General features: G+C 47.3%; 1 protein-coding gene and 1 pseudogene across 2 annotated transcripts in view; both read left to right on the plus strand.

Moving 5' to 3' along the window:
• The window catches only part of LOC137650070 (uncharacterized), a 640,515-nt gene that overhangs the window by 39,436 nt on the left and 576,909 nt on the right, over window positions 1–24,170 (plus strand). The window contains exon 4 of one of the 2 annotated variants that reach the window (XM_068383132.1): window positions 23,168–23,293. The exons of the other annotated variant lie outside the window; for it this stretch is intronic. Coding sequence (XP_068239233.1) covers window positions 23,168–23,293 — 126 coding nt within the window. The remainder of the gene's footprint in view (window positions 1–23,167; window positions 23,294–24,170) is intronic. 2 annotated transcript variants of the gene reach the window in all.
• Window positions 18,779–18,897, plus strand: LOC137659274 (5S ribosomal RNA; annotated as a pseudogene).

The following is a 24,170-nucleotide window of genomic DNA, read 5'->3' on the forward strand; positions in this document are numbered from 1 at the left end:
AATTTTCATGACTTTCACTCGATTCGGTCTTCCTTTTTGTGTACGATAACTTACACAAACTTACACTACTACGTTAACTTTAACTTAACTTAACTTATTTTTTTTTTCATTTTTATAATTTTATATTTTGTTTTACATTTTTTCTTTTCTTATTTTTAATTTTCATCACTTTCACTCGATTCGGTCTTCCTTTTCTTTGCTTCACTTTCATGATCACTAGACCGTTTTAAAGATTTTTTAAAGAAACTATCGAGTGAAAGTTGCTTTGTACGGCTTTTGAGGATTTTTCTAAAATGCGTTACGCAAACATCATCGAACTGCGCAACAACACGGCAAACCTGAAGTTTCTGTGGGTGATGCTTGTCGATGAAATCAACAACGTGTTGATGATATGCCAACATCTGTTTTATTTTCGCCGTACCTAAGATTTGGCCTACCTCCTCGATATCCTCCGACTCGCTCAACTGCGCTTGGAACTCATCATTCTGCATGGCTTGCAGCTCCTTGAGTTCCTCGGGGGTGAGCTCTTCGTGATGCTCATCGACGAGTTCGGTGATGTCATCTTCATCCACCTCCAGACCCATGGACTTTCCAAGGGATACAATTTCTTCGACGTCTTCCTCGGCGGCAACCACAGGTACATTCTCGGGGCCAAAGCTTTTTCCAAGCTGAATTCAGGGACCGACGAGTTACTCCCTCCCAAGCCTGATCAATGATCTTTAAGCAGTGCACGATATTAAAGTAGCTCCTCCAAAATTCACACAAAGTTAAGTTTGTGCTTTGCGTGACATTAAAGCACTGCTTAAATAAGTGCTTGGTGTAGAGCTTTTTGAAATTAGAGATGACTTGCTGGTCTATGGGCTGGAGGATAGGGGTGGTATTCGGTGGAAGATACAACACCTTAATGAATTTGTATTCGTCGATGATATCATCTTCAAGTCTGGGAGGGTGAGCGGGTGCTTTGTCCAAACAAAGCAAGCACTTCAAAGGCAAATTCCTCTCCTGAAGATACTTCTTGACAGCTGGGTCGAAAACTACGTTTACCCATTCCACAAAGATATGCCTAGTAACCCAAGCCTTAGAATTAGAACGCCATAGAACATGTAGCAGGTCTTTATTAATTCTATGTGCTTTAAATGCCCTAGGGTTTTCGGAATGGTAAACCAATAACGGCTTTATTTTGCAGTCCCCCCTGGCGTTGGCACAAATCGCAAGAGTCAACCGATCCTTCATTGGCTTATGTCCAGGCATTTTCTTCTCTTCGGCGGTAATGTATGTTCGACTAGGCATCTTTTTCCAAAACAGACCGGTTTCATCACAGTTGAACACCTGCTGCTCTACGTAATCTTCCTCCGCCACGATCCTTTCGAACTTTTTAACAAAGTCTTTAGCAGCCTTGGTGTCCGAACTCGAAGCTTCTCCATGACGAACAACTGAATGAATCCCGGTCCGTTTCCTAAATTTCTCGAACCAACCTCGAGACGCCTTGAATTCCTCCATCGTAGAATCGGCTGAACTCTCCCCTGCATCACCCCGAGAGCGCGCCGCCTTCAAGTCACTGTAGATAGCGCTGGCCTTCTCACAAATGTTCCTTTCCGTGATTGTATCGCCAACAATCTCCTTGTCTTTGATCCATATTAACAAAAGTCGTTCCATCTCTTCAAGGGTAGGGCTACGACGTTTGGAAATAATCGTGATCCCCTTCGAAGGTTTCACTGCTTTAATGGCTGACTTCTGTTTTATGATCGTCGAGATCGTAGATATATTCCGGCCATATTGTTTAGCCAGATCGCTAACACGTACACCTCGCTATTGCTTTTCTATTTCTTGCTTTAATTCTAATGAAAGCATAGACTTCCTCTTTTTCTCACCACTACTACTACTTCCTGAACCGAAACTAAGCTTTTTAGGACCCATGAATACGGAACACAGAAAACAACACGTGAAAAGGCAAGATAAAAAACTGTTAAAACTGAGCGAATAGAGGACAACCACACGATGCGCACGAGATGAGAGGACTGATCAAGGTGACGCTTGATTGGCGTCCCTCCGATGTGCTGCCGTCAACAACAAACGACGCTGGACGCTTTCGAGAAAATTCCACGGGTAAGTGTATTTTTTACTTCGTATGTTGGAGCAACACTTCGTATGTTGAGACAGAAATTTGGTCGAATTTTACTTCGTTTGTTGGAAAATTCGTATGTTAGGACAATCGTAGGTAGAGGTTCCACTGTAGTTTGGTGATGTACACCTAATTTTCGGGTTCTGGCGTTCGCTTATTTGTTTGTTTGATCTGTGATCACGTGTTTATAAGTTAAAAGGTAGGATTAGAAATTTTTCAACCTATTTTAAACCTAACGAAAGCATAATGGCGGGATGTAAACATCTCGTCCATTGATGACGTCACAGCCTTATGACGTAAGCTAAAAGTCTGACTTGCCTTTTTACAAAGCATGATAAGTGAATACTTTCTTATGAAGTATTAAGTTATAAATTAAGTTAAAGGATTTTGTTATTTTAAGAAAATTTTTGTCTTTTTGATAGGTTTTCTTTGGATAATCTTCGATCTGTTTTCAAAGAGTAACAAGCGTTCAGTTTTTTATGTTACGCAGTTTTCAGTATCATTATGATATTATGATTTCTCTTTGTCTTGATTTTTATGAATAGTACATTCTTCTTACAAACTCAAGTTTTTAAGTTGTACTAGATAAAAGGAACATATTATTCTGCAATTAATTGGTCCTTTCAGTATTTTTCTTTAGTCACAAATTAAAGGAGGTTACGGTTCAATTAATGTATATACAACGTAGTATTCTTGACAATCGATGTAGCTCACGATTCTGTGTATCGTTGTTTACTTGTTGGTTTCTAGAATACTAAAATTGTTCGTATAGTAATTATAGATGTTCCAATGATTACGGGTGATAATTCGCCTTTTATTGGAACCCCTTAATATAAGGGTTTGTTTTGATTTATTAAGGCAAAGTTTTATATTTATATTTTGTTGCGTTTATATGGCATTCAGTGACTTTTGCATTCCCATTCAAACCATTGACAGAATAGTAAGTCTCTCTCTTGGGGGTCATTTTGTTTGAGAGCGTGTATACTTTGGTTTTAAATAATTGTGAAAATATCTTTTTTACCAAAGAGTAAAATGCAAATTTTTTAGTGCTAAATTAGTGCAGTGAATTTTATTCAATTCATTAGAGGGTTCTTCTGTTCGGACCTGTCGTTATTCTAGCCTTAGACCTTTTTCAAGCTCCCGGACCCAGGAGAGAAGTTAAGTCGAACGGCGAAAGGAATCGAGAGGCGTAGCCTGGCGTTTACCGTCTTGTAAGACCCAAACAGAAGTCCCCTCGAGCGTTTTCTGTCGATCCCCAGAACGCTCACCCTTTCTATAGATAAAGCTTCAGGCGCGAAGCTGAATACAAAATTAGAATCATTATTCGTGTGTTACGATTCATGCAGCGCGGACGTGGTGCCGCTGCTTCCACCAGATGGGTGTTCGTCTCCCGACAGTGGGGAGCGCTATAGAATCGACGAAGAAGGCGCAGCTTTGTGTTTGAAAATGCTGCATGTGTCGCCTAAGATTGATACTAATTGGTCTTTGTTGTTAGGCATGAAACGGCAACTATCTTCGTTTATGCAGTATTATCAGCCTGCCGTTGGCAGTGCGGTTGAGTGTCACGATTCTGGTTTTGGTGCGGTGTCGCACAGGCGACCTGCCTATTCCGGTGATGACTCGTTGTCGCACAAGCGGCCTACCAGCCGCAATGTTCAACGGTGGGAGACGGTGGATGCATCGCTTCGAGTACCTGCTTCTCAACGCCAACCGACCGCTCATAGCGCCGAGTGTCAGTCTATCCAGGCTCGCCGACGATCGCCAGGCAGCAGAGCATGCTACCAAGCGACATGACAGACAGGCGGGCCGGAGCGTCAGCATCAGCGTCAGTGCAGACGCTTCGCTACCTATGACAATAGACTTTGTCTACATGACCATGAACGTCTAACGTTGGGACATTGTTGCGCCAGACGCTATATTAAGAAATAAATCTTAACTAGAAAGATATTATATTCTTGGACCAAGGCCTGCTGGGCTAATTCTTGATTGGGAGAGCTAGAATTAAAACCTCTAAGCATTGATGTCAGAATTCAGAATCCTAAGTAGTGGACTCCTAGGAATCAAGACTTCTCTACTCAGGATAGAGTCTTTTAGGAGGGAGTGACTTTCAGAAACTCATGAGAGTTTTTCTGAAGTTTCCCTTTTATTTTATACCTGCTGCTCCTCGTTCCGACCAGAGTTTTTCGCTAGTTGCGTTGAAGGTGTGTCTATTTATTTTATTATTATGACTAGCCAGGCTACAACCCTTGTTGAGAAAGCAAGATGCTTTAACCCAAAGGGCTCCAATAGGGAAAGATGGCTCAGTAAGTAAATAAGAAAATAAATAAATTAACATTAAATCATTCTCAGAAGAGTAACAGTGTAAAGAGAGAGTGCTAATAGGTCAGTGCAATAACGCATCCTCAAGGCAGCATAACGAACCTAACTGTAGAGGTTGGTGCAGCAGCGCCTGCAGCTGCAACAGCAGGAAGTGCATTAAGGCCTTTATGAGAATAGAGCATAAGAGTATATCTCCCAAAACGGGCAGATCTTTTATGATTTAATGCATTATAGTTAAAAACGCTATGGTTCAGTAACTCGTAAACATAGTACAGTGCACTGGAGGATGTGTTTGTTCGTGTCTGTCTTACTCCTAGCCCGACACCTCTTCCTTACTTCCCAACCCCTGGGAGAAGGAATATCGGAAGGCTGAGGTATATCGCGGACCTTGTGTGCTAAACGTATGTTCCACTGAGCAATCCTGTCAATGCATTCCAAGACGTTCCCTCTCCCCTTTGGCATGACGAAGTAAAGCTCTTTTCTTCGCCTACGATTGACGAACTATGACGTCACAACCTTGTGACGTAATCTCTTAAGAAGAGCGAAGTTTGAATGTCTTGAAGCGATCAGTTCGTCATCGCTATGGTATCACGGATCTTGTGACATTTTTCTGCGTAATAGACGCAGTTCCCTGACAAGGATGGCGTTTTACATTTTCCCTTTTTACTAGACTAGGAAGTTACTCGTCATGAACGCACGCGAACAGGACTTACCCTCGCAGCAGGCGTGTCGCGATGCTTAAGCTGGAAGCAATCGAGCGTGTTTTCTTCCACGAGAGAAGCGGAAGTCAGACAAGTCGCATACAAACCTAGCTCTTCCTCTGGAATCTTACGCACTTTTCGGGAAGAAAGAGTTTGTCCTCGTCGAAAGACGCAAAACCTAGACTTGGTAGACACCAACCAATACATCCAAGATCTTTCAGGAGTCGTATGTTTCATAATAACCTATCCTGCAGTAACTAATGTTTGCCGGAGGTTTTCTCTTTGGAAGAAGGCGACGTGTCAGCACCGAAAATCATGTAAGACACGTAGTTCATCGAGGGAAAAGGTGCTCAGTTTACTTCTGTTCACGCTTCTTCTCCTCCCCCAGATTGGGGGAATGTCTAGTACTTTCCTCTGGGGACTATCGACTACTGTTCACGATATCTTGCAGCATTAGATACGTTCAGGTCGCGCACAAGGCGCGATGGAAATGTATGGAGGACTTTCCCAGGTTGGTCACGGGACTACGGTTGATGATCTCTCACAGCGATCGCTCACGCTTGAGTTGGCACACACGGTGCCCCGCAAGTGTATGTTATGTCTGAGCTAAAAGAGGTCAATTTCATCTCTTTTTGGCCCTTACGATTCTCGGGGGAAAAATTTCTCCTAAAAGAATCTAAGGATAACCATAGACCAAGAAAACGGTCTTCCGATAGTATCAGACAGCGTACTTCTCCGATGCTCAGCAACGCTTCCTCGCAGAGATCAGCTCGTGTTACGGAAAGCGTTAGAGCAGGTGCATGTGGCAGTCTAGTCTCTCCCTTACAGGAGATGTAGACGCCAGTCTGGTCTCTCCCTCGCGCAGACGCAGACGCCAGTTTGGTCTCTCCCTCACGCAGTCTCAGACGCAGACGCAGACGCCAGTCTGGTCGTATGCTGGACTCTTAACAGTTAAAGTTGATCCTTTCAGCAAGTTGTCTCACCTTCGCGTTCTGCGTTTTGTCCGATTAAAACGTTGAAGTTATATCAAGACAGGACTAGAGGAGTTAAGAGACTATTCAGAGGCTCTTTGGTGCGCAGTCAAGAAACCTGCGCTACCTATGTCTAAAACGCCCTATCTTTTCTTATAGACTTTAATTACAAAGGCTCACTCACACTGTGGTGAGGCAGACCTTAAGCTGTCTAAAGAGTAAAGACTCATGAAGTTAGAGCTGTGGGAGCTTCTGTAACTTTTAAACATAACTGTTCTCTGCAAAGCATCGTGCATACAGCCTTTTGAAGGGGTAATCCTGTATTCGCCTTGCATTACTTATACCGTATCCAGTCTCTTTGTGAGGACTGCTACGTTTTGGGATCATTTGTAACGAGTGCAGTAGTAGGTGAAACATCCGCCACAACATTTCCCTAGATTCCTAGTACCTCTGTTCTCCTCTTGGAACTTTTATATATGTTTTTATGATTGTACGTGAAGATTGGTCGGCAATCTTCCGCAATCTTTGATTTAGTCAGGTGGTTATTTTGTTCCTAGAGAGTGCCCGGAACAAGGGTATTAGTTGAGGTTCTGTCAAGTTATAGGTTATTGCACCGTTTGACAGCTCCTAGAGATCTTCACCCCCCTGGGTGGACCGCTGGATCTCGTAAGGATAGCAGACAGAATGAGACAGAGAACCATTGAAGTCAGCTTCCTTATCAGGTACGAACCTCTTAAGTGGTTATATTTAACTCTTAAGTGAATTTCCAATTATGTTGCTGTCTCTGACCCGCCACCAAGGGTGTCAATCAGCCATTCTTATATAACCAGCGGGTAAGTTTTATGTTTAAAATTATATTTTCATAATAAAATAAATTTTTGAACATACCCGCTGGTTATATAAGTTATAATCCCACCCTCCTCCCCTCTAGAGACCATGGGGCATGGAAGGTCTGACTTGGTTGGAATAGTTCGACCTGTCTACCGCCAGGGTGCTAGTGTTCACCTGGCATATCTGCGATTGCCACAAGATTTTGAATTTCTGCAGAGCGTCCAAGGGACTTTAGCCATTCTTATATAACCAGCGGGTAAGTGTGTTTAGAAATTTATTTTATTATGAAAATATCATTTCGCTAATAGTGGATTTTCCTTTCTTTTTCTCACGAATAAGATAGTTTTTTGTTGGTCCACCTTGTACAGTTTAATTTAACTTGATTTTCAAGATGGCTTCTCTGTTGTAGGGCTGCAAGACCGGCTTCCAAAAGCTGCTCTTGATCCCCACACAGTATGTAAAATGCAGAGGGCATGTGTGTATTTTTATGTTCGTAAGCTTGAAAGGGATAGGATCAAGGAATTTTTCCCCCTACTTTAAAAACTAACGAACAACTCTTAAAGACATGATGGTGGAAGGAAATCATTCCGCCATCCTATGACGTCACAATCATGTGACGTTAACTCTTAACAGAATGCCTTGAAGGAAATCATTCCGCTAGCGCTATGGCGTCACAAATCATGTGACGTAAACTACGTAGTATGACTAGCAAATATGTAAATTCTTTTCTTTTTCTTGCAAGAAATGTAAAGAAAATACTAACTTACTAAGCATAAGTATTTTAATTTTTATATTGTAGGGAAATATATTATTTTTTAAGTAAATATTTGTCCTATTAGTATACTTCCTTTAGTTAATCATCGATTTATTTTAGAGATTTCACTAGCGTATAGTCATTTACGCTACGTAATACTCTTGACGATCGTTACAGTTTCACAATACATGCTTTGTATCGTTATTTAATATTTCGATATTGAGAATACTGATATTAATCGTATAGCCTATTGTATTTTCATTCTAGCCCTTGGCGAAAGAGTATAATCTCTCGCAACGGGCAGGTCTAATTATGGTTTCATGTGAAATAGTTAAAAGTGCTAGTGTTCAGTGGCACGCAAACATGACGCAGTGCAGTGGAGGGTACGGCTGCTCGGACCTGTCGTTCTCCTAGCCCTAGACCTCTTCCATGCTCCCCGACCCCTGGGAGAAGGAAAGTCGACAGGGGAAGGGAGGCGTGAGGTGTTAGCCCCCGAGCAGTCGTCCCCTCGAGCGTACCTGTTGACGCTTCCCAGGATGCTGACCCTCGCCATTGGAAAGGCGAGGTAAAAGTGTTATCCTCGCCGTCGGTTGACGCAGCTCCCAGACGAGGCTGGCGTTTTACGTTTTTCCATTCCTGCTAGACAAGAAGAGAGTTGCTCGTCATGGAACCGAGCGTCGAGATCGCGATCGTCATAGTTCCGAGCGCGGTCTTGCGGCAAGGACGCACGCGAGGTGCAGCGCTCATGGACGCTCCCTCGCAGCGATCTGGACGCATTACGGGAGGCGGCAAGGATCTTGACGTTCCCTCACAGCATGCTGGATTCACGCGAGCAGGATGCTTCCTCGCAGCATGCTGGACGCATGCGAGCGGGACGCTTCCCCGCGTCAAGATTGCGAACGTCATAGTTCCGAGCGCGGTCTTGCGGCAAGGACGCATGCGAGCTGCAGCAATCATGGACGCTCCCTCGCAGCGATCTGGACGCGTTACGGGAGGCGGCAAGGATCTTGACGCTCCCTCACAGCATGCTGGATGCATGTTGCATGCTGGACGCATGCAGCATGCTGGACGCACGCAAGCAGGACACTTCCCCGCGTCAAGATCGCGAACGTCATAGAGCAGGCTGAATGCATGCAGGACGCACCCCAAGCAGCATGCCTGTCAGAGCTTCAATGGTCCATTACGTTCCTGTTGACGTTTACAAGTCGCAAACAGAGGAAGCTCGCAACAGCAGCGGCATGCTGGACGTACGCAAGCATGACGCTCCCTCGCAGCATGCTGGATGCATGCAGGTCGCACGCAAGCATGACGCTTCCTTGCAGCATGCTGGACGCATGCATGACGCTCCCTCGCAGCATGCTGGACGCATGCGTGACGCACGCAAGCATGACGCTTCCTCGCAGCATGCGGGACGCATGCTGGACGCACGCAAGCATGATGCTTCCTCGCAGCAGGCTGGACGCATGCATGACGCTCCCTCGCAGCATGCTAGGCGTATGCAGGGCGCAAGCAGGCAAGACGAGGTGTGTATTTTCTCCTACTCGTTCTATATCGGAGATCGCTAACCCTTTAGAGGAGATCTCAGAGGAGGAAACGCTGAAAACTCTTCATGCAGCAGATCTTAAAAGATTACTTGCAGTTCTGGCGGACTTATATCCGGAGAACTTTTCAGCAGGCTGTACCTCGGAGCCTGCCCTCGCGGTTTTTGAAGGGTAGACCTCAGGAATCTTCCTCTTTCAAGGAAACAGTGTTAGCCAGATCGGTCTAGAGGGCTTTTACGACTCTGAACGATTGGATTCTCAAGAGAAGGAACAAGGAAGGACAACCTTTTCCTACCCTCTTTCGAGATTGGCTTCTAGATCCAGTGTGTGGTACGAAACTGGAGAGGTTCTCGGTTTGGAAGTTCCTGCCTCCTCCCAGGGAGACTTCTCCAAACTCGTTGACACCTCGCGTAGATCAGCCATGACTCTGGCTAAGGTGATGTGGTCCACGTCGGAGTTGGATCACTTGCTGAAGGGCATCTTCAGAACAATCGAGGTCTTCAGCTTGATGGACTGGACTCCAGGAGTCCTCGCAGACGTCACAGACGATACAAACGAGACGCAGATGCACCTTATTGCCTGTCTCGATAAAGCCGTGAGGGACGGGTTGGTCGAACTTACAGCCCTTTTTCACAGCAGGTATTATTTAGAAAGAGTATGCTGTTTTCTTTCCTGTTGTCAGGATTGACTCTCGCTCAGAGAGCAGAGCTCTTGTATGCTCCCTTGACCAAATACCTCTTCCCTTCAGAGCTAGTGTAGGACTTATCGGCAGCTCTTGCGCACAGGCAACACAAGATCTGATTACAAGGACTGCGAGGAAAGTTCTTCCGACTAACTTTTTAGCCAGGAAGGAGAAGGAAGCTCCTCCCACGCGTCAGCCCTTTCGTGGGAGAGCCTTTCTAGGAGGACAGAGAATGGCTGCTGGAGGGCAACCTCGTAACCCCAAACAGCAACCGAAACCCAAAAAGTGAACTCAACCTCTAGACACAGTATCCCACTGGCAGCAGCTCTTCAAGTGCAGGTAAACCTGATGCTGTCAAAAGTGGTAGTAGACCCCTCGTCAGAGGGATTTTACAACAAACTTTTTCTAGTACTCAAGAACTTGGGGGATTGGAGACCCGTTCTGGACGTAAGTCCACTGAACAAGTGCGTGACCAAAGTCAAGTTTGCTATGGAAATATCTGCGTCAGTCCTAGCAGACACCAGACTAGGTGACTGGATGGTGTCGATAGAAGGACGCTGTTTTTCTTGTCTCAATTCACCCGAACTACAGGAAATATCTGAAATTTGTACATCACGCTACAACTTTTCAGTTCAGAGCACTTTTGTTTTGGACTAAGCACGGCCCCTTACGTTTTCACACGAGGGGCTCTGGTTACATCTGAAAGGGGTACGAGTTTCGATGTACCTGGACGACTGGCTAATCAGAGCCAGGTTGTAGGAAAGTGTCTGGAGGATCTACAAGGGACTACATCTACATCCACTTCAGTTCCATCTGTCTAGTTATCGGACAAGAGACCAAGACCTAGAGACGTAGATTACGATCCCTCTGGGAATCAGGAATCAGTGGAGTTGGTGGGACGACTCCAACAAGTTACTAGAAGGCTTCGAACTTCATCAGAAAAACCCCGACCTAGTGTTGTATTCAGACGCATCAGACGTGGGGTGGGGTACAACACCGGGGAAGGGCGAGATCTCGGGTCTATGGGAAGACCATCAGAAGAAATGGCACATAAACATGAAGGAACTGGTGGCCATTCTTCTAGCGCTAATACACTTCCAAAGGATGTCCAAAACAAGTTGGTACAGGTCAACGCAGACAACACCATAGCGTTGTCCTACATCAGAAAACAGGGAGGCACTCATTTGGATTCCCTTTACGAGGCAGCAAAGATCTCCTGCTCCGGGCAAAAGCGAACAATATAACTCTGGTAACCCGCTTCATAGAGAGAGAGAAGAATGTTAGAGCAGATCTTCTCAGCAGAGGAAGACAGGTTCTCACGACAGAATAGACCCTACTTCACGAGGTGTGCAGCAGGCTTTGGAATCTGTGGGGGAGAACTGTCAATAGACCTCTTTGCGACGCAGAGAACAAGAGGTTACCTGTTTACTCCTCTCCAGTCCCAGACCAGGAAGCAGTGGCAATGGATGCTTTCTTCATGGAGTGGGAAGAACTAGACATGTACGCCTTTCCCCCCATTCAGGATACTAGACAGAGTCATGAAGAAGTTCAGGGAGTCGAACAACGCCCGCATGACCATGATAGCTCCGTTTTTTGGCCCATGACACCCTGGATCACAGAAGTGATGGAGTAGCTAGTAGACACCCCTAGGTCGTTATCCTGATGGAATGATCTACTCAGACAGTCACATATAGAAAGATACCATCAAATCTCCTCGCTCTCATCTAACTGCCTTTCGACTATCGGAAAAACTGGCAAGAGCGAAGGGCATTTCGAGGAAAGCTGCAAGAGCAATCACAGGAGCGAGGAGAACGTCCACAATCAAGATGTACCAATCTAGTGGGACGTGTTCAGAGAATGGTGCAGAGTTTATAACATTTCCTCTTCCAATACCTCTCTAACTCAATTGGCAGTTTTTCTGCTACATTTAATAACACAAAGAAACTAGCAGTATCAACCATCAAGGGATACCACAGCATGCTAGCCTCCGCCTTCCGTCATAGACATACTGTATTGACGTGTCAGGAGACAAGGATCTCTCGGATCATATAAGATCCTTTGAGACCGCTTAGAGGAAGGACAACCCAAACCCATCTTAGAATTTGGATGTAATCCTGATGTTTTTACCCTCGAGCAGGTTTGAACCTCTTGACAAGGATCCATGGAAGGATCTTGCTAAGAAGAGCCTATTCCTGGTTGCGTTGGTGACAGCCAAGAGAATAGATGAATTGCAAGCCATTAGCAAAAAGATGGACTTCAATGGAGAGAATGCAATCTGCTCTCTACGACAAGGTTTTCTCCCCAAGAACGAGAATCCTTCGCAACCATGGCCCAGATCCTTTACCATTCCAGGGTTATCTCATTTAGTAGGACGAGAAAAGGAGAGGGGCCTTTGTCCAGTAAGAGCCGTAAAAAATTTTATCTGCAGAGGACCAGAAACCTGAGAGGACAGGCAAATGATCTCTGGTGTTCGGTAAAGAAGCCTTCGCTACCCTTGTCAAAGAATGCACTGGCGTTCTTTATCAAGGTTTTTAATAAGGGAAGCTCACCAGAGTTGTGACGAGAAAAGCTTCCTATTCCTCTAAGTCAAAGCATACGAAGTAAAAGCTGTGGCAACTTCAATGGCTTATAGACACAACAAGTTTATAAAAACGATTTTGGAAGCGACATTCTGGCGAAGCAAATCAATCTTCGCCGATTGTTACCTAAATAGGTAGAGACCTAATATGAGGATTGTTGTTCCCTGGGTCCGTACGTTACCTCCAGCGCCGTACTTGGAGAAGGTACTACTGCCTCTAACCTATAACCTTGTTTATACCCTTACCTTTTCTTGAACTTGTTCTCATAGGTCGTCTGTGAAGGTTGCTGCAACCTTCCACGGCCTGGGATGCAAGTCTAAGTTAGGTTTTATGGAATGTGTTTTTTAGTGTGTTAATGGGTCAGGTGGTCAGATCATTGTCCATGGCTATGCCAGGATGGCAAGGTTGGTGGTCTAGTCATGTTAAGGTCAAGGACCGTGTGACAGCCCCACAGAGACTTTCTACAGCCCCCTGGGTGGATCGCTGGGTCTCTCAAGGAATGCAGGCAAATGAGGCAGAAAAACCTATGAAGCCAGCTTCCTTATCAGGTATGCCAAGTTAGCAAGGGTGGTGGTCTAGTCTTGTTAAGGTCGAGGACCGTGTGACAGCCCCACAGAGACTTTTTACAGCCCCCTGGGTGGATCGCTGGGTCTCTCAAGGAATGCAGGCAAATGAGGCAAGAAAACTATGAAGCCAGCTTCCTTATCAGGTAGGAACCAGATTATTGATACAGCTAATTTGTAGCGATTAATTCTACGAATTCCCGACGGGATTGCGGTTTTCTAACCCACCACCAATGGTGTCAATCAGCTATATATATATATGTAACTACCAGGGAAGTTACATATTTAAAAGTGGTATTTGTTCTGTAACTGAAATACAAACCACGCTATTTAATAAGGGTATTACTTTCGGCGTAGCTGAAATGACGAGCCATTAAAATTGAACGAGGGCTTACTACCCACCACACCGCAACGGTGTGATAGTGATAATAAGTATAGTGAGTGCAGGGAGTGGTCTACCTCCCAGTGGGAGAGGTTTTCACGGCGACGGAAGAAGTAGTCCAAATGGGATATTTGTTACTTTGAAAGGAGAAAAACCCAAGGCCTCTTCTTCCGTTGCTCAAACCTCCTCCGAAGCTCCCACTCGGTCGGTCTCTTTCAAGAGACTGTCGAGTGGTAGCGTAGACCGTGGTACTGTTTCCCAAACTCGGGGTTCGAGAGATGGGGTTGCCTCCCCTAGCGAGGCAGCTCCAACTCTCCCCCCGGGGGAGGATTTGTCTCTAACCCATCTTTTTTCAGCTTTGGTCATCTTTGGGGTTCGAGGGTTCACCCTCCAAGGAAGCATTACTTGACTACATCCGATTGGGTGCTGCTGTCAAGCAATCGCCGCCTCCGACAGAGGTTGATCCTCTGTCGATTGTCGACGTTGTGGTGTCAGAGGTATCCAATGCGGTATCTACTACTACCTCTGCCTCTTCAAACCGCACAGTAGCTGAAGGCTTAGTTGTTCCGTAACCGAAATACAAACCACGCTATTTACATTGGGTTTACCTTTTTGCGTAGCTGAAATGGCGAGCCATTAGAATTTAACGAGGGTGTATTACCCCCGCGCTAGTTAGCAGGGGGGTAGGGGAGTGGTAGCTAGCTACCCCTCCCCCCCTAACACACCGGTGAATGCTTCACTTTCACTTTTGGCTCGGACATGGACAGACGTCTCTGTCTTTGTCCTCGCTTGGCAGCCATTGTTTGTTTTGTCATTACTTAATCACTTACTTTTCTTTTACTCTATATATATGTAAACATTTTCTCATGTTTATGTATATATTTGAGTATAGAAATCAGTAAGTTTCCTTTTCAGAGTTTGTGCTTGTGTGTGTAGTGTACGATATCTCCGTGGAGCTCTCGGCAGTTAGGCCACCATGGTGTAATTTCATGGGTCGCGATCAAGTTTGACTTCGGTCTTTCTCTCTCTCTCTCTCTCTTGAGGTCGTTCACCCTTTTACTACGTTACTTACTACGGTAGCTTCCTTCCCGTGGTGGGGGGGTTGCTACGCCGTATGTTTTGTCTCAATTAATTTATGAATCTAATTGTATTTGTTGATTCTTCAGCTTTGTAGAACGATTCCTTTCGGGGTTTTCGTTCTTTCTTTAGTGTTCATTCATTTTTAAATTACATAATTACATAATTATAATTGTTATAATTCTGTGTTGGTTACAGCTCTCCTTCCGTGAGTGTAAGTGGTTGTGAGGGCACGTGCCTGTTGTCTATTTCTTGTGTTCCTTTCCCTCGGGATTCCTCTTCGGAGCCTTCCCGGGGAATGAATGTTAACTAATGATTTTGTTTTATTTTTTTACAGTTACCGATCTAGTTCGTTTCTGTAATGTGACAACAGAGTGAGCTGTCTTTTTGCGGCCTGGGGTTTCGGCTGTTGCTGCCTCCCCTATAGATCTTCGTCAGGGGCGTGTCTCCTTCTTCTGGAAGTACTCCCGTGACGATTGACAGCTCTCCAGTTCATTTTAGAACACTCAGGAGGCTCGCCTCCTTAGGTGGGTAACTTTCCTTCCGAGGGAAGTTTTTTCCTGTCCAGGCTTGAGTTTTTTCCCCCTTTTGGGGGGTTCTTCTCTTGCCTTTTTTTCGTGTGACTATGCTCTTGGTGCTAAGCGGTCGCACCTGTAGTTACGCTCAAGGGGCTGGGCAACTGCAGGAGCCCCTCTTCGGAGGATTGCTCCTTTTAGGTCACTGGCTGACCCGTCTCTTCTACGAAGTGTTTCTCTTTCGTTCGCGAGAGAGTAAACTCATAGAGACTCCTCTTCGGAGGACTCTTCTGCTGTTGTTGCTGTTGGCCTCCTTCGCCGTAAGGCTCACCGTCCGCTACGTTGTAAGGGCCTCCCTTCTCCCTATAAGGGTGCTAAGAGGCGCCTTTTTGAATCTCCGTATGCAGCCTACAACTCCTTCTTCTTGATCTTCGCCCCTGGTGCAGATGGACAGCAGTCTGACCTCGTCTTCCGACGGGCTACGGTCTTCCCGATGGACAACGGTCTTCCGACGGACAACGGTCTTCCGACGGACATCGGTCTCCCGACGGACAGACAACGGTCTTCCGACGGACATCAGTCTCCCGACGGACAACGATCCCTTCAAGGCAAAGGGTTGCCTCCCACGGGGGTTCTTATCTTGCGTGTCAGGGTTCCCCTGCGCGCCCTTCTGTTGTGTTCTCTCCTGCTCAGTGTTAGCGCACAGGCGCTCTCCTGCTCTCTTGCTCAGTGTTAGCGCACAGGCGCTCTCCTGCACATCAGCGCTTTCCTGATCGCTAGCGCGCTCCTGTTCGTCAGCGCTCTCCTGTTCGTCAGCGCTCTCATGATGATCATCTCTGCTGTTCCTGTTGGTTCCTGTTACGCGCCCTGTGCGCCCACGTTCGCCCTCGCGATCTAGAACTTCGGTTCAGGTCTTGGACAAGGACTCTTCTTCTACGCACAGGCTTCCATGCGTTGCCTTCTGCTCGCCAGCGATCTCCAGCTCGCCAGCGACCATAGACGCGTCAACGTTCGCCTGCTCGTCAGCGATCTCCTACGCGTCAACGATCTCCTACGCGTCAACGATCGCCATCGATCTGCCACGTGTGTCGGTTTCCCTGGACACCATCAGTAGCGATCCAGCGCTCGCCTGCTGTGGACGATCTCCGGTAGCTGAGTCTTGCCGTAGATCTTCCTCCTGCTCGCCAGCGCTCACCTTTACTTCTGTCCTTCTGTGCGCCAGCTTTCTTCAATCGCCAGCGCACATCTGTGCGCCCTTTTCTGCCACGCACCAATGGGCGCCAACGGTTTTTTCTGACCGTCTAGGATCACCTGATTAACAGCTTGCTTCAGCGCTCACCTTCCTGATGCACCTGCGCGCCCTCTGTTAGCGCGATGCGCGCTAACCATCACTAGTCTCTCTCGCGTTGGCAATCGCCTACGCGCCCGCGCGATTCTTCACCTGCACGCTAGCGTTTTGTTAACGCACCACCGCTCGCCGACGCGCCATCGCTTGCCGACGCGCCATCGCTTGCCGACGCGCCATCGCTTGCCGACGCGCCATCGCTTGCCGACGTGCCATCGCTCGCCAGAACGCGCCATCGCTCGCCAGAACGCGCCATCGCACGTCAACGCGCCATCGCCCGCCTACGCGTCATCGGTCTCCCGACCGCCTGCGCTCACCCGTGCGCCCACGTGCCTGCGCGTCCACACGCCCGCGCGACCGCACCCCCGCGCGACCGCACCCCCGCGCGACCGCACCCCCACGTGCCCACGTGACCGCACGCCCACGTGCCCGCGCTCCTACGCTCATGCGCGACCGCGCACATGCTCTCCAATGTTCGCCCGCGCGCGAACCGACGTTGTTCCGTCGCGCGGACCGAAGGTGCTCCGTCGCGCGGACCGACGGTGCTCCGTCGCGCGAACCGACGTTGTTCCGTCGCGCGGACCGAAGGTGCTCCGTCGCGCGGACCGACGGTGCTCCGTCGCGCGGACCGACGGTGCTCCGTCGCGCGAACGTCGGCTTGATTCCTGCAGTATCCATTGCTCGCCTACGGGTCATCGCTCGCCGACCACCAGCTCTCGCCCTTCCTACCACGCTCGCCCTCCTTCTGCGCTCCCTCGCGCACTTTCGTTGGCGTTCCTGCGTGCCAGCACATGGGCGCTTCCACGTTCGGCCACGCGCAAACCATTGATTTACCATCGCGCGAGCGCCAGGGCGATTGCAACCGCGATTCCCGTTGGGGTTTCGCAGCATGGCCAGCCTGGCGAGTCTTCTGGAGCGTATTTCCAGAACACGGCCTCACCCCGTAAACGCAGAGCATGGCACATGCAAGAGCAGGAAGAATCTTCAGGGAGGTCTCGGCAACATTCTTCTTCCCCGTCATTCCCTGGAAGGGTTTTGCCAGGGAGCTTTCCGTTCGAGATTTCTCCATCGGCCAAGGGGTGACTGGTTTACCCCTTCCTCTTCTCCATCTCGTGAAAGGGGCTTACCAGTTCCTTTCCCTCCTCGGTTGCGACCCGAGGTTTTGTTCAAGGAAGCTACAGGAAGATCATGGGTACTTTCCTCCTCTCGGGCTCAAGCACCTTGGCGTTTCGTCGCCAAGTTTCGAACTTGCAGGCAAGCTCGATGCTGGACATCTGGACGCAATGACCGAGGGCTTCCTTTCGGGTGTCTCATCCGTGGATGTCGACAACCTCAGACACCCTTCCATTCTTGGGAAGAGCTTGTTTGTGCCCAAGGACAGAGACATAGACAGCGATTGTGCGGAGGAAATCGACTTTCGTTTTCACTCCTCCAAGGCGATTTCTTCCAGACCCTGCAGGGCTCCAGCGCCTCTTTCTTTCAGCCTCGTCGGCCTAAGTTTTTGGACCGGCTACGACAACTGAGACAAGGTGTCCAATAGCAGTCCCCTCCTGTCAGGAACAGGTAGCATGGGAGGCTCTCCCAGGTGGGCATAATCCTAGAGGGAGCGGCAGAGTTCATGAACTCTAGGATTGGCTACCCCCCCTTGCAGGTTTCACGCTGGGAGGATGCCTAAGGTTACTCATCCGGATAACAGCTTCCCGATGCCGATTCCTGCTCGATCTCCGTGATCAGCCAAGGATATCGCGCCTGGCGTCTCTGTCAGCGAATTCAGTGTCACTGAACCTCTATGCCATAGGGTCGGCAAGAGTTTGCTCGTTTGGGCAGAATGATCCATGCCTTAGGAGAAGGTCCTCCATAGGATCGTCAACGGCTTCACCCCCCGGCTTCTTCAGTCGATCCTTTCTCGTAGGAAAGTATCTGAGACGGGAATTCCGTAGTCGACCTCTCAGCTCTGATCAAGTTTGTCGAACAAACTTCGTCCAGCGTGGAACAGCAGAATCGATCAGACTGGTAACGAGGCGACAGGACTCCTTAGGCCCTGGATCGGAAGGACGGGTATTCTCAGTTTCCATTCCATCCATCTTCCAGGAAGCTCTTGGAATTCAGCCTAGACTACAGGTATTCCTGCTTAAGATGCAGTGTGGCGATCCCGCCGTGGCATCGCAGGTTTTTCCCCAGAGAACTCTCCCTGCTTTTCTCATGGCCGCTCAGGAGCAGGCTTCCGCCTCCTTCGCCTTTTGGAGGTCTGGTCAACTCCGGTAAGCTCGGGTTCGACCTTCTTCAACGCCGGGACAAGCTTCCGGATGCTTACCATGAGTGTGGGTTCATGGTAATTTGCTGGGAGCCTTCTCTTCTTCGGCCTCAACATCTGGAGTATCTAGCCATGATATTGAGTCAACGGCCTTACCACGTTGGAAACCCCGCTTCTCGTCCGTCCAGCGAGGTTAAGCAACGTCGGGTCTGGTCGGTACTTGGATGGGTGACCGCCTTGGGACGCCAGATTCTGTTGCCGCCTCCTCCGAGCCTTCCCTTCAGTTGACTGTGGCAAGGCTGAGGAGAGTCGCAGTACCTGTTTTCAGTCAGGCAGAGCTTTCAGCCCTACCTTGGAACGGTTCCTAGGTCTCTTTTCCTCATTGACCCGTCTAAAGTTCCGAATGGTCGCCTCAGGATAAGTTCCCTGTGGGGCAGCCCAAGTTCCGGTGGTTTCAAAGCAACGATTAACCGGACTTTCTGGCCCCTATGGGACCAGCGGAACGATTAGACCTGCAATGGGTGTTGACCTATGGAACCTCTTGATGGGAGTGGATATTCTCGTCCTTTCCCCACATTTTTTATGCGGTTCTCGGACTCGTCAAAGAAAAGGGGGGGGGGGGGGGCATGTTCCGGTCCAGGCCTATGGTCAGGACCTGAAGGATACGTCTCCATCATTCAGGCAGGCTTAGGGGCCGTAGTCTGGCCCCTCTACAGATCCTACAGCTCCTGCCGAGTCGCTCCGTGCGCGACGACTTCATGGAACTAGCGTGTTCTAACCAGCAAGGGACGCATTTTCATACCTTCGCATCTTGCAGTAGAGATACTGAGATGATTTGAGATCCTCTCAATCCCACCATCGGCTCGCTCATTCCGGGCAGAGGAATGTTCTTTCCGACTATCTGAGCAGAGCCTCGTAGAAAGAGTGTACCTGGGGGTCTTTGGCCTTGAGTAACCAGCAAGTCCTGGCCTGGGGGACCTGATCGCGACAGCTTGGAACCTCAAGCTTCCGCTGTTCTTCCCCCCAGTCTCAGACCCCGAGACTCTTTGGCAAGATGCATTCCGGTGATGGTGGGTCAACATCGACGCCTGCGTCTTCCCTCCTTTGTTGTCTGTTGAGAATGGGTCTCAACAAGACCAGGCTGTCTGTCAACCTTTCAATGGCCCTGAGAGCTCCACTGGGACTATACGTAGAACGGTTTCCGGACCCTCTGCTTCCCCTGACAGAACTCCCGGGAGAGCTTCTCCCATGGCACAGGCTACTCAAACAACCACACTGCAACATCTTTCACGAGCCGGGGCGTCGCTTCGGCTTCATGCCTGGAGACACTATGCCTCCTCCTCAAGAAGAGACAACCCGCTACAGTCGCGGGGCGGAGGTCGCGTCATCTGCGATAGTCATCCGCAGGGGTCTTCCAGGCGAAGTGGAGAGTCTTCTGTGGTTGGTGTCGTGGGAGATATACCTCTTCCCTTGAGGCCTCTTCTCCAGCAATAACGAAGTTATTGCTTTTCGGCGGGAGGAAACTCTTTTCCGCTCTCGGCAGTGAAGCCTGTCGCTCAGCCTTTCCCTGACCTTCAGGCTGAAAGGAATAGACTTTTTTTCCTTCCCGCTGGACCTTTCTTCGCTCATGCGAAGCTGCGAACGTCCCTGTCCCCAGTCGGAGTGAGACCTCCTCCATGGAGCATGGTTCGGACTCTTTAGTCCCTTAAGAGATCTTCTCAAGAACCATTACGTCAGGCCTCTGATCGTATTCTGTCTTGGGGGACGGTGCTCCTGCTCACTCTGGCCTCGGCCAATGTGTAAGCAATCTCCATGGTCTCGTACGACTCCGCCCTTTCAAGAGAATAGGGGAAGGCAACATTCAGGTTCTCTCCTGAGTTGTTTTCTAGACTCAAAATCTTGGAGTCCCGGGCCTTCGGTCCGACTCCTTCAAGATTTCGAGTCTCCATTCTGTATCAGATGACCCAAACCTTCTCCTTCTTGCCAGTAAAGGAATCGAGGGGTTATCTTTGAGAACAGCTGCAGTTTGTCCTCACGTGCAGCCGGGTTGGGAGCACAGGGAGGACACAGGGGAGAGTCACCAGTATACCTCTTCAGCTCGGACTCAAGGACATTCATCTCGACCTGAATCCAGACCCTCCCCCGTCACGTCGCCCTATAGCACGATGTCGGATACATCGCAACGTCCCTCGCCTTCGAGTAGAACTACTCTGTGACGCAGGTGCTACAAGCTGGAGTCTGGAAGCGTCTAATGACCTTCACAGTCCGCTTCCTGCAGGACGTGACCCACAGGAGTATCGATACGTTTCTATCGCTCTGTGGTGGCTACACAACAGCTGGTCTAACCTCAGGCTCCTTTTTGGACAGGTAGCAGAAGGTTGAGGGCATTGTTATCAGGTTTTAGTCTGCATGAACGAAAGAAGTATGTCTGGCGCTTACTTCTTTCTTCATCATCCCCTCTACAGGGAAGCAGCATCCTGGTCTCTGCATAGCTGACCTCAAACCTCTGCAGGTAAACCATGCTTCCTTGTGTTCCGAGTATTGAGTCAATACTGTCGCGTCCCACATACCCTGACGAGGTGGTATTGGGAACGTCCTAACCCAGAGTTCCTTCTGGAACTCCAGGTCAACTGCCTAGAACGGGTCACACTTTCTTCCTTCACACACAAGCTTATGTAGGCCACACGTTTCCTTGCGGAGCAAGGAACTTGTGAGGTGCAGGGACTCCTTTTCTCGAGTGCGACTCACTCGGATTCTGAGTCCCCGGGTAAAGCCAAAGCCAGTATGGCTGGGGACTTTTCACCCTTCCTAAGGGGTAAGTCACCCAATGTAAATAGCGTGGTTTGTATTTCGGTTACGGAACAAATGACAAATTCGGAGATAATTTGTATTTTTCCTAACCATACAAACCTTAGCTATTTACACATATTTGCCTGCCAGCCCTGTCTCCCAAGTCAAGTCCTACCTCTAAGTGAAGTGAGACATTTCACCTTTGTGTGAGGGGGGGAGGGGTAGCAAGCTACCCCTCCCCCTACCCTTGCTAACTAGCGCGGGGTAGGAAACGCTACGCCGAAAGTAATACCCAATGTAAATAGCTAAGGTTTGTATGGTTAGGAAAAATACAAATTATCTCCAAATTTGTCATTTTTTATTTTAAAATAAATTTTTAAATATACTTGCCTGGTAGTTACATATATAAAAGGTCCCTCCCTCCCTCCCCTCTGAAAACAGGGCCATGGAATTTCTGAGGACTTATAGGAATGGTTCTAGTTACTTAGTTAGAGGGCGCACAGGTATGACCACCTGCTCACCTGTCAGTGATTGACGCGAAATTTGAATTTGCAACGAATCGGCGGGATTAAGCTATATATATGTAATTACCAGGTAAGTATATTTAAAAATTTACATTAAAATAAAAATACCATTTCTTTTCCTTTCAATCTTCCTCTCTTTTGGAGTACATCGTTGAAGCCATGCAAGCTAGACTTGAAATCGATGCAGATACGCCCCCATTCTACTTGCATCTATTCCATACTCAAGCACAGAGGAGTCTTTTCTCCACAACCCTTACGAGGGGAGTTTGATGTACCAGGCATACAACGTGATTCAGCAGATGCGTCATTCTTATTGCCAGACTATGACATAAATGTTTAGCTAAAATACAACCTTAAAAGGCATGAACTGTGATTCCCACACTTTTTCTTGCATTTCACACGGTGAAAGGAACCCTGACTCTTGTAGCATCACAGATGTTCGAATTTTGAGTTCTCAGGTAACGTTTTAGGCAATTTGGAACGGGGACTTCCTCCTGTGTAGGGATGAGTCTCCTATAGTAAAGAATGATGGTTTGTATTTGTGTAAGAACAAATGACAAATTTTAAGATAATGTGTATTTTTCCTAATCATATAAACCTGAGCTCTTTACTTAAACTTTCCTGCTGTCACCAACCCCGAACGTAAGTTCCAGCTGCAATCCAATTGAGGTAACAGTGAGCTACAAGGGAGGCAGTCGCCTCCCCACTGCTTGGTAAAAGTTTTAACTGTCGTATTCTAGCTTCACTGTTATCTTTCTCCCATAGTAAAAAAACTCAGGTTTTTGTGATTAAGAAAAATATAATTTTTGTTTATGATTTATATTTTTTATCCTTACTTTATTCTACATATGTCAAATGGACCCATGTATATAAGGGAATTACGGTAGTTCATTTTTGTTTTGAAAATTATAGATCTTTTAGAAAGGCATTTAATATGAACTGTCAAAAAAACTTGTATCAGAAATATGGTATTGTATATGGGGTTTTATAAGATATCTAGGTGATTTTTTGAAAGGTTAATTCATGTTTAGTCAATTTGTATGCTGAGTCATGAGTCTTGGAAACATTTAACAACTTTATATGAGGTATGACTGTATAGGACATTTGAATACAGGAAGGAAATCGACTTAATGAAATGAAAATATGGTAGTGGTAGTGATATTTATGAATAATTTTTATCTTTCATTAAACATTTTCTTTGTTGTTACTATTTCCAGAGGGTGTTGGTAGTATTACAAGCATTGAAGCTATTGGAAACAGTGTTAAAGACAGACTTATAGCCGAAGAAACGCGTTCTAGACAGAGTATGAATAACCTTTTAGAGACGAGCAGTACAGCATCTGGTAAGTAACATACTGTATGTCTCTTTAATTAATTTGGCCAATTTTCTCATACAGGTAAAATCATTTTTGTGAAGAAGGAAAAGCTTGACTACATAGTTATTAGGTTGGCCAGGGCACCAGCCGCCCATTGAGATACTACCACTAGAGAGGTATTGGATCCTTTGACTGGCCAGACAGTAATGCATTGGATCCCTCTCTCTGGTTACGGCTTATTTTTTCTTTGCCTACATTTACACAGAATAGTCTGGCCTATTCTTTACATATTCTCGTCTTTCCTCATACACCTGACAACAATGAGATACTAAACACTTCTTCACCCAAGGGGTTAATTACTGTACTGCAATTTGTTCAGTGTACTTTCCTCTTGTTAAGGGTAGAAGAGACTCTTTAGCTATGGTAAGCAGCTCTTCTAGGAGGAGGACACTCCAAAATTAAACCATTATTCTCTAGTCTTGGGTAGTGCCATAGCCTCTGTACTATGGTCTTCTACTGTCTTGGGTTAGTGTTCTCTTGCTTGAGGGTACACTCGGGCACACTATTCTATCTTATTATTTTTTTTTTTTTCTTCCTCTTGTTTTTTTAAATGGTGTGTTGGGCAGCTTAATAGAAGGGCCATGGATGCCTGGTGGTTTATCAAGAGGTTGTCTTTTCCTTTTCTGATTCTTTTTCTTCTCAAAGCCATCTTTACTCTCCTCCCTTCAGTTGAAGTGGGTATTTAGCCTTGCATGGTGTATCAGCTCCTCCATGTTGACCAGTTTTTCCGACTTTTTACTAGTCTATGGGTTTCATCAATCACATATAATTCTGTACTTATTGTTTTTGTTATAATTCTTGTTAATCTAGTTTTTAAGTATGATGTCTCTTTTTTTTTTATTTC

Source organism: Palaemon carinicauda, chromosome 1 (genome assembly GCF_036898095.1).
Source record: "Palaemon carinicauda isolate YSFRI2023 chromosome 1, ASM3689809v2, whole genome shotgun sequence".
Lineage (NCBI taxonomy): Eukaryota > Metazoa > Arthropoda > Malacostraca > Decapoda > Palaemonidae > Palaemon > Palaemon carinicauda.